This window comes from Diuraphis noxia, unplaced genomic scaffold (assembly GCF_037042655.1).
Source record: "Diuraphis noxia isolate RWA-SAM2 unplaced genomic scaffold, SU_Dnox_SAM2 contig0004, whole genome shotgun sequence".
Taxonomy (NCBI): domain Eukaryota; kingdom Metazoa; phylum Arthropoda; class Insecta; order Hemiptera; family Aphididae; genus Diuraphis; species Diuraphis noxia.
In genome coordinates this window covers 30,840,881-30,856,202 of record NW_028301714.1, presented here as the reverse complement: position 1 = coordinate 30,856,202, position 15,322 = coordinate 30,840,881, and the positions used below count along the sequence as shown (strand labels likewise).

Below are 15,322 nucleotides of genomic sequence, written 5' to 3'. Positions count from 1 at the left end.
TTTTTTAATTTTTTGTTCAATGTATATACATATATACGATATACGTGTGCTCAAAAAACAATATCAACCTATGTAATACATAAGCCAGAAACAAGAAATTTATGGAAACTGTTGCAAAAAGCCAAAAACAAAATAAAATTTGAATTGTTTTCTTTATTACAACTTGAACAAAGTTGTGACTCATTTTGATTCTACACAACGTAATTTAATACAGTGTAAGTTAGTTTATGATTTAAAAACTACATAAAATTAATAAAATATAAAAAGCAATATTCACTCAAAATCGCAAAACAAATTAAACATCATAAAACATTTATATACGGTTTGAAAAGGTTTACCTACAATTAGTTAAGTGAGTAACCTTTCAATATGAATACTTTTAAATATTCTATTTTTTGCAGTACCTACCTATAGTATCTATTATAGGAGGTACATGTACACCTAACTACATTAATACATTATATTTATTTACTCAATATTATTATTATATAACTAGCGTCAGAATTATTGAAACTGTATTCATATAATACCTATTTAAGGATATTTTAATATTGTTTGGTACTTATTTATTAGTTTGGTTTTTGATTAAAATCTTTAAATTACAAATTAAATTTTAGATCCTGAGCGGAGCGAGGAATGTATTGATTTTACCATGATGTGTGTTTTATTTTTTTTGTGTCTGTCATCAAGTTTTGGGGCAGAAAAAGTGCTTCGATATTTGATTTCAATATCTCGTTCGATCAGAAAGTGAATCTAGTTGGTATTTTGGGGGTTCAAAAGTAAAAAAGAATCTTAATATATTTCTAAATAATCGGGATAAACTAACAGAAAATTAAGGGGAAAATGGGAAATTTCACGCACAATCAGTTTTCGACAAAATCACAAAAATTCATAAATTATTTTAAGCTAGAAATTCATAACAAATTTTCTTTTTAAATCTAAGATTTCAAAATTTTTAATAATCTATAAATCTATAATATATCCTAGACAAATAAACCCTCTCCGCTCAGAATCGTTTTTCATATACAATGATATTACATCATTGACTTCAAATTTAATACCTACCATCCATTACAGAAACCCACTTGTAACCTACTGTATTGCTAAGCGACATCCATCACTTACTTACCCGCTTTTTACTTACTAATTTAAATGTTAAACATAGTAATATAATTAAAGTCAGCGAAAACAACAATGCTGGTGGTTAGGGCACTAAAAGGTAACCTCCTCTCGAAATGTTGTTTTTTTGGCATATCATGAATTTTATTTAAATATCTATTGAAACAGTGTTAACTATTATTAGGTATAATTATATTCTTAATTTCAATGATAATACAAGAATGTTACAAATATATGAAAATATATAAATTAATAAATTACATTGTGTTATTTTAATAAAAAATACATTCATAATAAGAATAATTACAAAGGTCAACATACTTTAATCGTATTTTGATTGGTAGCTAACATATTGTTATAATCATGTATATTAAATCACAGTATAATTATCAATGTCATTAATTTGATTACCTAATCACATAATTGTTTATTTTATAATTATTTAGGAGTGGGGAACTAGGGTTACCTATTAACGTGGCGTACTTTAATAATTTTTCAAGTTTGGAATTTTCATAAAAAAAATCTTTAAAAAAAATTCTTGATTATAAGTACTGTATAATAATAATCAAACAAGCAAATCATTTTATAGAATTTCAAAATGAAAATGTTGTTTACATCCTCCTCCCCTCCTAAATCATATATGATGCTTATTCAAGACGATTGTAGCAATGTAGCATTCACTTGGCATTTACTTTACCTTGTGGGGCAATATTCTATTCTTAAATACCTACAATATTCTACCAATATAATTTATCAACTGTGTATTTGTTTACAAAAAAAAAAAACAAACATAAATATTTTCATTTTAAGGCATTATATTTTATGAACAATTATTATAAATCCATACCACATTTTTAATTAATTAAACTCTATGTAGGTATAGTTTATTATGCTTTAGTATACATGAATGTATAATTTATAATACTTATAATTAATTATTTAATATTATTATATAATACAAGATATTAAAATAATATAAGCATACAAATATTATTGACATTTTATCAACGACAATAGGAATAATATCGTGAAATAATGTATAATACCAATAATAATTTAATATACGTATAACAATTATAATAATAGGTATATAATATCATATAATACCAATTCAAGATTTTAGTTCAAAACGATTTGTTTAAGCAAGGAGTATATTATATAAAATAGGGAAGTAATCAAATTTGTCTTTTTACAGAGTAGGTAGTAAAATAAAATATATGTATTAACTATAAATACATACTAGTTACTACTATACGCCTATAATAAATAATAATAATAGATATAAATGAGAAATTAATATTATATTATGTAATCCTAGAAACTATACTCGACAAATTTCAATAAAAGTTTTATCAATAGATGCCATGAGATAGGAGGGTGTTTTAAGCTTATTTTTCAAGTCCAATACCCCTAGGCTGTTATATGAATTTCGTTTTGGAATATGAAAATCGAATATCTACTTACCTAGGTATTGTCCCAAAATGATCAATAATTTTTAGATTCTGAACGAAGTGATGAATGTATTGATTTTACAATTATGTTTTTTTTTTTTTTGTGTGTCTGTGTACAGCATAACTAGTCGAAATAATACTTCAATTTCAAACTTTGGGGGTGGTTTCAGATGTAAAAGTGAATATCCTTGGTGCATTATACAGGTCAAAAGTAAACATTTTCCTATAGTTTTAAAAAAAATCGAGAAAAACAAAAAAAAATTGAAAGAAAAACGGGAATTTTTACGCAAAACCAGTTTTCGACCAAATCGGTTTTTTTATATAGTTGTAATTCAAAAAATAATCACTATAAATACTTGAAATTTTCACCAAATGTCTATGTTAGTATTATCTAAATACAGTTTAATTTTCAAAAATGTTTGACTTTTTGATTTATTTATAGACCACTGAAATTTTCAATGTTTTTGAGAATTTTTTTTTGAAGTGCCGGTAAAAAAAAAAATTGGATGACCAAAAAAACTTGAAAATTTAATACAAGGTTCCTTATGAGTTTTTCTTATTGTAGCTAAAAAAAATTAAAAATCGTAAGTCACAATTTTTTTTATAAGCGTTTATAGTTCAAATTTTTACGAAATCTGTCGAAAACGCGAAAATTTGCAAGTAATTTTGAAGTTGAAAAATCATACAATTTTTTGTGTTTATAACTAAGGAATAAAAATATAACACTAAGTTTTCCATAAGTTTTCCTTCAAGTAGGTATAGAGAAAATTCGAAGCATCATTATAGGAAAAATTTAAAGTGCGTTTGAATTTTAAATTTTTACGAAATAGCGTAACGATAACGATTTATCCTCAAACGATTTTAAATATTTGTAATTATTCAAAAAGTATAAGTCGTAGATACTTGAAAATTTCACAAGTTATTTAGATTGGCATTTTCTTTACATGATTTAATTTTCAAAATATTTTGACTTTTTTTGAGATATTTATAGACAACTGAAATTTTAAATTTTTCTGAAAATTTTCTTTTGAAGTGTCGATAACATTTTTTTGGCACTATCAAAATACTTGAAAATTTAATACAAAGTTCCTCATAAGTTATTCTTATAGTGATTAAAAATACATATGCATAATTTTTTTTTATTAGCATTTGAAGTTCAAATATTGACTTAATACCTAAAAATTACGGCAATGTTCAAATTATGTTAGATAGAAATTCATAAAAGTTTTTATTTTTAAATCTAAGATTTGAAAATTTAATTCAAGGCTCCTATCATATTTTTACAATAGCAGTTGAAAAATAAAAGAAATATATAAGCATATTTTTTTTTTTAAAGCATTCATAGTTTGAATTTTGACGAAATACGTAAAAATCACGGCAATGTTCAAATTATCTTGGATAGAAATTCATAAAAGTTTTTCTTTTTAATTCTAAGATTTGAGAATTTAATACAAGGCTCATAATATATTTTTACAATAGCAGTTGAAAAATAAAAGAAATATATAGCCACAATTTTTTTTTTACACGCATTCAAATTTTAATTTTGACAACATATGTAAAAATTACGAAAATTCGTAAATTATTTTATCCTAGAAAATCATAAAAAATTTTCCTTTTATATCTAAGATATGAAAATTTAATACAAGGCTCCTAAAATATTTTTACAATAGCAGTCGAAAAATAAAAGAAATGCTTAGTCACATTTTTTTTTTACAAGCATTTAAATTTAAATTTTGACAACATACATAAAAATCACGAAAATTCGCAAATTATTTTAAGCTAGAAATTCATAAAAAATTTTATTTTTAAATCTAAGATTTGAACATTTTTAATAATCTACCTATAATATATCCTAGACAGATAAACCGTCTCCGTTCAGAATCGTTTTTCGTATACAATGATACCTATTATCATTGCATTCAAATTTAACCTACCCTGGATCTTTTCGGTTTTAACAATCTTTTTAAAGTGTTACATTTTCCACCCGTTCCTGGTTTTTTGAACGGAAAAAAAAAGGAAAAAAAAGTGTTTACTAATTTTTGTAATTAGTCGAAGCTATCTATCTACTTCTATATATATGAAAATGAATTTATTTCTGTCTGTCTGTTCTTTATATGCATTCATAAAAGGCTGGACGGATCGCAACGAAATTTGGTACAAAGGCATATTAGACCTATATGGACAGAAGATAGGCAAAGTTAAAAAGTGATAGGCCCAACCCCAGAAGATGCTCAAACAGACATTTTGAGATTTACGATAGAAATTTTTGTTAATTTATAACTGCTTGCTATTAATGATATTTGCTATAAGTGCAAAATAAATTATTATCACGCGTTTGTAGTACGTGCGTCTATGGCATTACAAGTTTTATTGATATTTTGTGTTTTTTTTATCACATTACCGAAACAAATTTCTGTAAAATAACAGCAATGGATTAATTGACGAAGTAGTTTTAACGTAAATCTACTACAAAATTGTAGAAATCGTCAATGGTTCAGTGCAAGGGCTATATATTGGCAGTCGAAAATTATGATGTACCTATGTACAATTAGCTACAATTTTACTTCAACTAAACCGAAAGTTTAAAGGTATGCAATGATTCTATCAGATATGCCTTTTGAATTCAAACTTAGCAGTTTTTGGTGCGATTGGCCTTTGTAATGACCATCAACTGTGGACTGATTTGGAAAATCCATGCTTCTCACATTGACAGCTGTATGTTGCACGCGTCGGAAAACCTACCGATTTAGTTGTGTACGCACCAGAAGGAAGAACAAAAAATATCGTGTATCCAAATGCGTTTCAACAAATAATATCATTCAATTGGATACTAGAAATGTCAGACTTTTCTTGATAAAACGTATAAAATTACGCAATGATAAACTAAATTGAATATCCTACTCAATATATTTTAACAGTTATCTATTATCTATATGTATAAAAAATAAATGATAGCATAATCACAGGTAACGAATTTAACCCACAGTTTGAGACATATTAGACTAATTAGAGGTAGTATTTTGACGGACAATGAATTGCACGGGTTAAGCTAATACATTATAATTCTTAAGACAAATTAACTGTTCTATTAAAAAATTCAGGCCTTGGGGATAAATATTATAATATCATGGCTAGTGTTAAAAATCATTAAAATACTTATAAATCACATTTAATCCCCTTCTCTTCCCATCTTTAAAATTGTTCTGATTCTAAGTTTGAATGTTTAATATTGTTAAAGATAAATCTACAACAAATAGTTAAGTGTTTAAATTGTACAGCGCAGATGATGCACTACTTTAAAATATTTCAGTTGACCTAACGACGTTTCTATTTGTAATGGTCTATGTAGATAAGGTATTATTTAACTCAAAAACATAGTTATTATATAAATTAATCAATTATTTTATTAAAATAAATGTCAAGCATTGAATGTTTCATTCGTCAGTCGCCTACTTGGGGCCATTGCTTGTATTTATTGTTACCAATATTTACTATTGTCTATTCTTTGGTGGACGCCCGAAAATCAAAATCATCGTCATCTTTTATTTACAACTTCGACAAAATACAAAATGAAATTATTCGTAAGTATTATATTAAATATTTGATTAATATGTTCTAAAAAATTACTTGGTTTTTTTTTCAAACGTTAATACGGCTATCGAATTTTTTACTGGCTAGGTGGTGGTTTCGGTAGCGTTGGTCTTCATGTTCGTGTTAGCCATGAACACAGCAGCAGCCCCTACAGATGATGAAGATATGAATAATGAGCTGTAAGCTTAATTAATATATACATTCAATAATTATTACTTAATTATATAGCATTATCCTAAATGATTTAAAAATAATACTATACCTATGAATTTAATTCACACTTTATAATAGAAACAAAACTGTCCCCATTAGAACAACTTGACATGGAATATTGTGTGAAAATACTTATTGATATAGAATTACTTATGAAAAATATTTCCCTCTTGTTCTTTTATAAAATATCGGTCTGAAACAGAGTTTCGCTTATAAGGATTTTTTTTATGTTGATTATTAAAAAATAGTGATTGGCTCTTTAAATTGTCATAAAAAAAATTTAAAAAAACGGTGACATTATTAATTGTTATAATATGTATTATGTATATTTTAAAGTATTTTCACAGTTAGTGATTTTTATAGTTGAAATAAAGGATTATATTAATAATGTAATAAGACAAACGTGTTCCGGGTAAATTTATGATGTTGGGAAAACATTAATCAACTCGTTAAGCTTATGTTAAACTGAAATAAGAAATAACTTATTAAATAAACAGTTGATAGCACGTAATAATAACAGGGTATTTGCGTTTGTCGTTGTTGAACATAATACATAGTCACTATAATTATGGCCTTATGACTTTTTAACACGTTTTTCGATAATTTATAATAATATTATTGTGAATAGTATTTAAAACTAGTAGTCACAATAAAGCTAAAAAAATTAAACATTTTTTATTACATAAATTACGCATACCTATAATAATTTTGATTAGATTTATTTAAAAAAAATTAAATTAATTAATTTGTTTAATTCTTAAATTAAATGTTTATATACTTATTCTAATGAGATTATTTTTTATTTTAATTTATGCTTAGGGGAATGTTATATAAATTGAACATTACCTTTAATCAAAGAATTTTCACTGATCTAAGATTTTAAAAAAGCGGGTAAGTCGTGGATGTCGCTTTGCTGTACAGTGTATAGGTTACAAGTGGGTTACTGAAATGGATGGAATTAAATTTGAATCCAATGATATTATTTCATTGTATACAAAAAACGATTCTGAGCGGAGACGGTTTATTTATCTAGGATATATTAGGTATACATTATTAAAAATTTTCAAATCTTAGATTTAAAAAGAACATTTTTTATGAATTTCTAGCTTAAAATAATTTGCGAATTTTCGTGATTTTTACGTATGTTGTCAAAATTAAAATTTGAATGCTTTAAAAAAAAATTGTGACTATGTATTTCTTTTATTTTTCAACTGATATTGTTACAATGTGTTAGAAGCCCTGTATCATTTTCAAGCTTTTCTCTCAATAAATACATTTTTATCGATATTTAAAAAAAAATAAAACTAAAAAAGTTGAGAAATTAAAATATCAGTAAACAGCTCAAAACAAATCTAAATATTTTTAAAATTGTATCAAATATAGAAAATGCTTATATAAACATTCAGTGAAAATTTCAAACGCTCATAAAAATTTAATTTTAATTTCTGTTGGACATTTTTTTTCGTGACAAATTTTGACAATCTTGTAAGGAATCTTGTATTAAATTTTCAAATCTTAGATTTCAAAATAAAATTTTTTATGAATTTCTAGCTTAAAATAATTTGCAAATTTTTATGATTTTTACGTATTTTTTCAAAATTCAAACTGGAAAAAAATTGATGCCAACACTGAATTTACTATTGGTCCTTATTCATTTTCATCTTATTACGCGATCATATGAAAATATTATAATATCATAATAACACAATAATTAATATGCTCAATTTATTGGTTTCAGTTCACTTCCTTTTTCACTCAATGACATTAAACCGTATGCACGTACTCCTAGTTCAAAGGGACATTACACTAAGATAACCTCCAAGAACCCATTATTCATAGTCATCAAAACTGTAGTCAAACTTTTAACGAAATTTATCTCTAAATTTTGAATGTATTTTAACGGCAACATCGAAGCAAACACACACAATAATATTATAAGTTCGGATTTTAACCACTCGTCTTAGAATATTAATTGTGTTTTCTTAGACAGCTTGTTGATTTCACCGCAAAAATATATTATATAATCATGACGGGTGAAACAATAATATAGGTACGTAAGGTACAAAATAAATTATTCTTGGTTCTACATTATAATATAGTTATTTATTATTTTTTCATTTACATAACTCAAAACCGATTTAAAGTAGATCGATCATTCATTGGCGTATACAATTGGAAGACATGGAGGTCAGAATGTAGGATGCACTATAATGTAATATTTGTCATATTATTATATAGGTATTTGTGTTTAATGACAATGGTGCTAGTTTCAAAACAATCGCAATTTTTACATTTTAAATTAATTTTTAAGCATACAATTTTCAATAATGCCGGATGATTTCTCGTACTCGATTAAACTCAAGCCGTCTTCTATTAATTGTATTAATTACTTCTCAAGTGTTAAACATAAAATAAAAATGTCAGGACTGATAGCCCACTAACCGTGAAGTTATCAAGTCGATAACTTTATTCTACGATTTTTAATTAGTATATAAAATTGAAATTTGCATAACTGCTGGGTGATGCCAAGTAGTCTGTGAAACTCCACCCATCCACTCAGTGACTACACTACTACAGTCTACAGGTCTTTGATCATTCTACATGAAACTCAACATTTGCAATCAACATTGAAAATTTCAAGCCGATAGCATATTGTACTATTTTAAATACATTTTTAATGAATTGTTAAAATTCGCAATACCGGGGTAAGGTAACACCGTAGACCGAGTCTTCATATTTAATAATTTACAATTTGTGAAAATATTTACACACGAATATCTCGCTCAATAGTCAATACTGCAGGTCTTAGGGGGGAGGATTTTCCCCTTCCATAAAGCTATGTTGATTTGTTTTTGATCCCCCCTTTCAGAAATCATGTCTACGCTACTGCGATCATTGAATATATTTTATATTATATTCCTATTTTAAAGGCCATAGTTAATTTAAAAAATCTCAGTGTATTGTACAATTAGATTAGAAACAACAAGAATATAATATTATGTAATTATAACTACACAGTTTGTGTTGATTATTTATTTGAATATTACATTATGTAGTTGTATATTTTGTTTCTTTAATATTTGTTGATTTATTAATTAATAAATATACTAAAACACAGTTTGAATAGAAAATAGTCTTAATTATGTTTATTATTATTTATGTGTTAAGAGTTTGTGTGGTCTCATCAGCAATTCATGATTACGTATTTCATAATAATTATAACATTAATATATGAAGGTATATATCATACAAAATAAAAGTCATTATTTGGATACGAAATCTATGGGCGATTGTAAATTCCACCGATTTACAGGTAGTCGATTTTAGGGTTGGATTTATAGCATGTAAATTCCACCGATACGTATTTTTGACCTGAAAGCACGTAAATTCCATATAAAAATCCAAATATACATCTCTTAACAAAAGCTCTATTAGATATTCAATTATTATTATATTATTTATTTTAATATTGTGTAAAAAAAGATATAAAAGTATCTGAATATAATATATACAGTAGTCACTCGATAATTCGAAATTCAGGGGACCGAGTTAAAAATTCGATTTATAGAGGTTTTCGATTTACCGAGTGTTCGAATAATCAAGGGACAAAAATTAATCCGAATTAAAGAGAGTTGGAAAATTGTATATACATATATGTATTGTACATAATATATATTACGTTTATTTTGACATTTGCTTATTATAAATATTATTATGTATATTTTAAAATTATTAATTGATATTTATTTATTACACATACATATTATATTATATTTTACATTTATTTTTAATATTATTATATTTTACATACATAGGTATTACATATTAAAGAAATCTGTTATTTTTTTTTGTGAAAAATTGTTGGTCGCAATCTGGTCCATAGCGTTGTCTAACTCACTGATAGCAATCGTGTTTAAAGAAATTCGAATTATAGAGATTCGTGGAAAAAAGTTCGAATTGTAGAGTGTGCCTCACGCCCTCACCGACAGACATTTCGAATTATCGAGTGACTACTGTATAAATAATAAATCTGTACATAAATTATGTAGGTACGTATTATACTTACGTAATATTAATAATTATATATTTTTCTATTATTTCTATTTGATTTTACTATAATTTTTTTTTTAAATTATTGTATTTAAATACAATAGATTAGATATATTATAATTAGGGCCCGGATTTAAATTTACTCGAAACCATACAATATGCTCTAAAAATTAGCCAAAAATGTTCTCACACAAAATGACCTTAAAAATGTAATTTATATTTATTTTTTATACAATTTGTTATTTTAATTTAGAATTTATTATTAAAATATATTTATTACTTTATTGAAAAAAAAAAATTGGAAAAATTGACTTGATGCTGCTATGAAAAAATATACCGGTGGAGTTTACATTTTTTTTCAGGTAAAATAAACGTACCGGTGGAATTTACATGAAAAAAGGTCTAAAAAGGTCGCAATCGGCGGAGTTTACATGCGCCTAAATCTATTCCCTATAAATGGTCAAATCTCGTTATCATATTTCCACTAATAGTTTTTATTTTTCTTATGTCACCGAGTACTGAATAGTTTTTCACGCTCTTCCCCTGATTATTTTTTTAACCGTTTCTAACCTAAACATATTTATTCAACATTAATGAAAACTACATATACATATATCATCAAATTAAAACGTTTCCAAAAGAAACACTTAGTACCTAGAATTTACACAAACAAATTAAGTACCTATTAATGACTTAATTTAAAATGCAATATAAATCGTATGGAATACAAGATAATAAGATATACATGGTTAATTGCGTTAATGTGTGTATAATAAGTATAACATTATTCTTGGTAATTTGGTATACACATGTACGTAGGTAACACTAAAAATTTTCTAGTTTCTAGTTTTATATTAGAACATTGAAAGATCTAAAAGGAAAGTCAACTGATGTTATCATATTGATGTTTTTCTTAAGATCAATGAATAATATCATAATATTAATATATATATAACAATTATTTTTTTATTATTATGGTCATATATTATTAAATTAAATCACAGAAACACAAATCTCCCGGTTACGATTTAATCACATCTAAAGTTGCAGTTCATCTCCCAAAGAAGGTTTTGCTGTTCCTCACTTTTATATACAATTCTATGATAAGGGTCACCTACTTTCCTTTAATCTAGAAATATTCAATAATAATAATGATCCATAAGCCAGATAAACCCACCACAGAAATGTCTCAATCGTTCAGACCAATCAGCCTCTTACCCTATTTCTCGACAATTTTCGAAAATGATACACCGAATGGAGCCTGAAGTTAAACCAAATGAAATCGCTCCACTCTATCTTCACACTACGCCCCAGAGAGGCAGAGACTGTCCACAAATATTCCTCAATAATCAGCATCTGCCCTAATCTTAAAACATAAAATAGCTTAGACTACAATCCTAGACTGCCGGTTCACATGGGCTCCTCGTATATGCTCCAAACGTTTAACGCTCAATGATCGTAGCTGCCAGCTACGACACCTACTGACCCCATCTAAACATATTCAACTGAACAATAAGCTCCTTATATACAAAATTCTACTCAAACCAATATGGGTCTAAGCCCTAAGGTATACAGCTCTGGGGGTCAGCAAACCCTATAACATCAATAGAATACTAACCTATCAAACCAAAATTCTAAGACAAATCACTATAAAGCACCATATTATGTTTCCAATCGTACAGTCCCTCAAGACCTTTCAACACCCTTTGTTACAGACGTGGCTAAAATACACTAAGTTTTTATCACCAATTAATTACTATAACGATTATTACAATATAATTTTAGATTAATTGTATTTCTGTTACAAATGTGTATACTTACTATAGTGTTTTCATATTATTTGGAGACTCAATTATTGCGTAGATATATGCTAATACGATGATTTAGTATAAGTATTCGGCTAAATAAAATATTATTTTACACAGGTCCAATAAAAATATTATAAAGTTGGAGGTCAGTTTTATACGAACAATTCACCACATGCATAGGACTTTTGGGTACAAATTAATGATTTTTAAGTATATAATAAGCAACGCAGACGACATATTATCGATGTTTTTCGATCTCTCGATATAGACGTTTTACTTAATGTGTGATGTGTCTACATATTTTCTTTCCAAAATGTAGGTATTTTTCTATTGAAAAAATAAACCTTATAAATCGATACACTTATTGTTCATCCAGTCAGTTCAGTTACTGGAACCATTACTGTTGAACACCTTAAAACACATACCTTCATTTTTCATTTCACCAATCAAAGAAAAACGAAATGAATACAATCACGGTAAGCCAATTATTTACATTTTACAATTTCACCAGTTATAAACAATAAAGTAATAATATTACTATATTAATAATTTATATATCAAACATTTATTTTTTTCCTTTTTTGTGTCGTCGATAAAACAGGTTTTAATTTTGGCGATTTTCGTCTTCTCACAATGATCGACTAATACTGCAGTGTCCACGTATCCGACAGAAAAACCAAAGGCTCCGGTGATAGCGCAACTACTGAGAAACGACTACATCTCCGATAGTAGCGGACAATTTATTTAGCCTCAAGTTAGTAGTATTGTTATACTACTAACTATATATACTAACATACTTACAGCTATTGAGCTATATTAAATCTCATCGATTTATAGAATATTACGGTTAGGTATTATTTAATATCAATATAAATAAAATAAGCTCCTTGTCCTTGGGCATCTGTAAACAATCGAAATGCATCACCTTTTCGTTGACTTACCTAAAAAAAAAATGAATGAATTGCTATATCTGTTAGTCTTGAGTTAATCATTTTATTTCTTAAATAAGTTTTAATTTGTCGGAGGCTAGAAAAAGTTCTCTCCACTCCGGCACTGGAAGGAGGTATGATAATTGCTATGGTACATAGTAAATATAGTTCAGAAAAAGCCAATTTGTAACATTCTAATAATTGAATGAAATCGAGTAAAGTGTTAATTTTAGTTTTTTTTCTATCTGATGTCTTTTATGAGTTTGGGTATTAACTCAAGTTCAGATTCCAAGCTTTCAATATCAACATCATAATGCTTAGCAAAAGGTAATAAATTGAAAGTCTAAAAAGGATTTATTTTGAGGATTTAAGGAACTTATACCAGATAATATTGGATTATTATCAGAAAATCTTCGTTGAAGTTCATTGATCATTCTATCAATTACAGGATTAAATATGATTATCTTTACATCATTTTTACACATAACCACGGACTAAGATATATCTTAGTCCGTGCACATAACCGTACTATTTTCAGATGTTGGTAGTTCTGTAGGTTTTCACCTAACCTGCGTTACAGTGATTGTTGAATGATCGTCAATTAAAATTATGAGAAAATCAGCTGGCCATTGTCCAGTTAATCGATATCACAGAATAGTACTTGTGTTCAAAAATTGTTTATAATTTATATTATCATAGTTGGTGAACTTAGCTTTGTCTAATGTTCCACGGTCACACATCAGTTAATAGGCGTTAAAATATCTGGGGGGCAAGAACTTATCCTGGGTGGGCGATCGCCCTCCCCCCTTGGTGCCATCCTTGAATATACTAGGTGTCTATATTGAAAACATATTATCATTATGTAGGTAATTATCATGTACATATAGTGATTTAGCGAGCATACTCACATAGTTATCCTTATTAATAGCGAAATTTTTTCAAATTTAGATTTTTGAAATTTTTAAGAACACTTAGTTCCATATTTTCAAATAAATAGATATTGGATACAGTCTTAAGGGGATTGGAAGCGGTGATTTTCTGTCTACGTCTAACACACGTACAACATATAGGATTATAGACGTATTCTATGGGGTTTAGTAAGTTCCCACACGAAACATAGTAGTTAAGCCGCTAAGAGAGTACATATGTAAGTTCCCACACGAAAAAAATTACAGCTGTACGTAAGTTCCCACACAACAATTTATTTAGACTTAGGACTGACAACTTAAACGTAGTTAAAATTTGATTGTTTTTGTAAAAGTCAAGTCTTTTGTAAAGTCCAATCAATTTTTTTAAATCTAGTCCAAATATATAATAAAAATTAATAATATAATGTGTAGGTATACGAGTATAATAGTATATGGTCCAGATATTATTTGTACTTTCGCAAGTGTATCAGAGCTAGCACTATCTTCGATGTAATGTATTTGAGCTTAAGCAATAAGCAAAATAAAATTTAATTTTTTTCAACTACTATTATTATTATTGATTTCAGAATCAATGCTATTATTACAACTTTTATTATTTTTTACCTATATACAAATAATATGTGGACCATACCTACAAATTATATTATTAATTTTCATTATAATATATTTGGACTAGATTCAATTAAAAAATTAATTGGACTTTTTTATGCAGCACAAAAACAAACAAATTTTAACCACACCAACTACGTTTAAGTTGTCAGTCCTAAGTCTGAATAACGTGGGAGAGAAGCTTGTTTTCAGTATAATTTTTTTTCGTATGGGAACTTACGTACGCCTGTAATTTTTTTCATGTGGTAACTTACGTATGCATACCCTTGTGTGATTTTTACCTGCTAGGTATATCTCGCGTGGGAACTTACATTTGCCCTATTCTATATCCAACGTACCGATTGATATAAAGAAGCGATAAGAATACTGAAAACAGGTTTGAATTTTTCATCAAGACTTCTTGAGATAAAAATTTTAGATTCTGAGCGGAGCGATGAATGTATTGATTTTACCATGATGTGTGCTTTTTTCCTAACCATGGGTGTTCTCGTCTGAAAACTTGAATCATGAAGACAATCCTCTAATTGTATTGAAATTATATATATGTATGTGAAAAAATTATGTCAAGTTTCTATACCCATAAAGTTTAAAATTCCAAAAATGTGAATTTGGATAAATGCTTT

General features: G+C 27.0%; 1 protein-coding gene across 1 annotated transcript; it reads left to right on the top strand.

The window, feature by feature from the left end:
• Window positions 1-5,993: 5,993 nt before the first annotated feature.
• LOC149055954 (uncharacterized) lies at window positions 5,994-9,505 on the top strand. Its single transcript, XM_089226635.1, has 3 exons — window positions 5,994-6,151; window positions 6,249-6,340; window positions 8,113-9,505. The coding sequence occupies exons 1-3, from the start codon at window positions 6,140-6,142 to the stop codon at window positions 8,261-8,263; spliced, it is 255 nt and encodes an 84-aa protein (XP_089082761.1). The 5' UTR covers window positions 5,994-6,139; the 3' UTR covers window positions 8,264-9,505.
• Window positions 9,506-15,322: the final 5,817 nt, after the last annotated feature.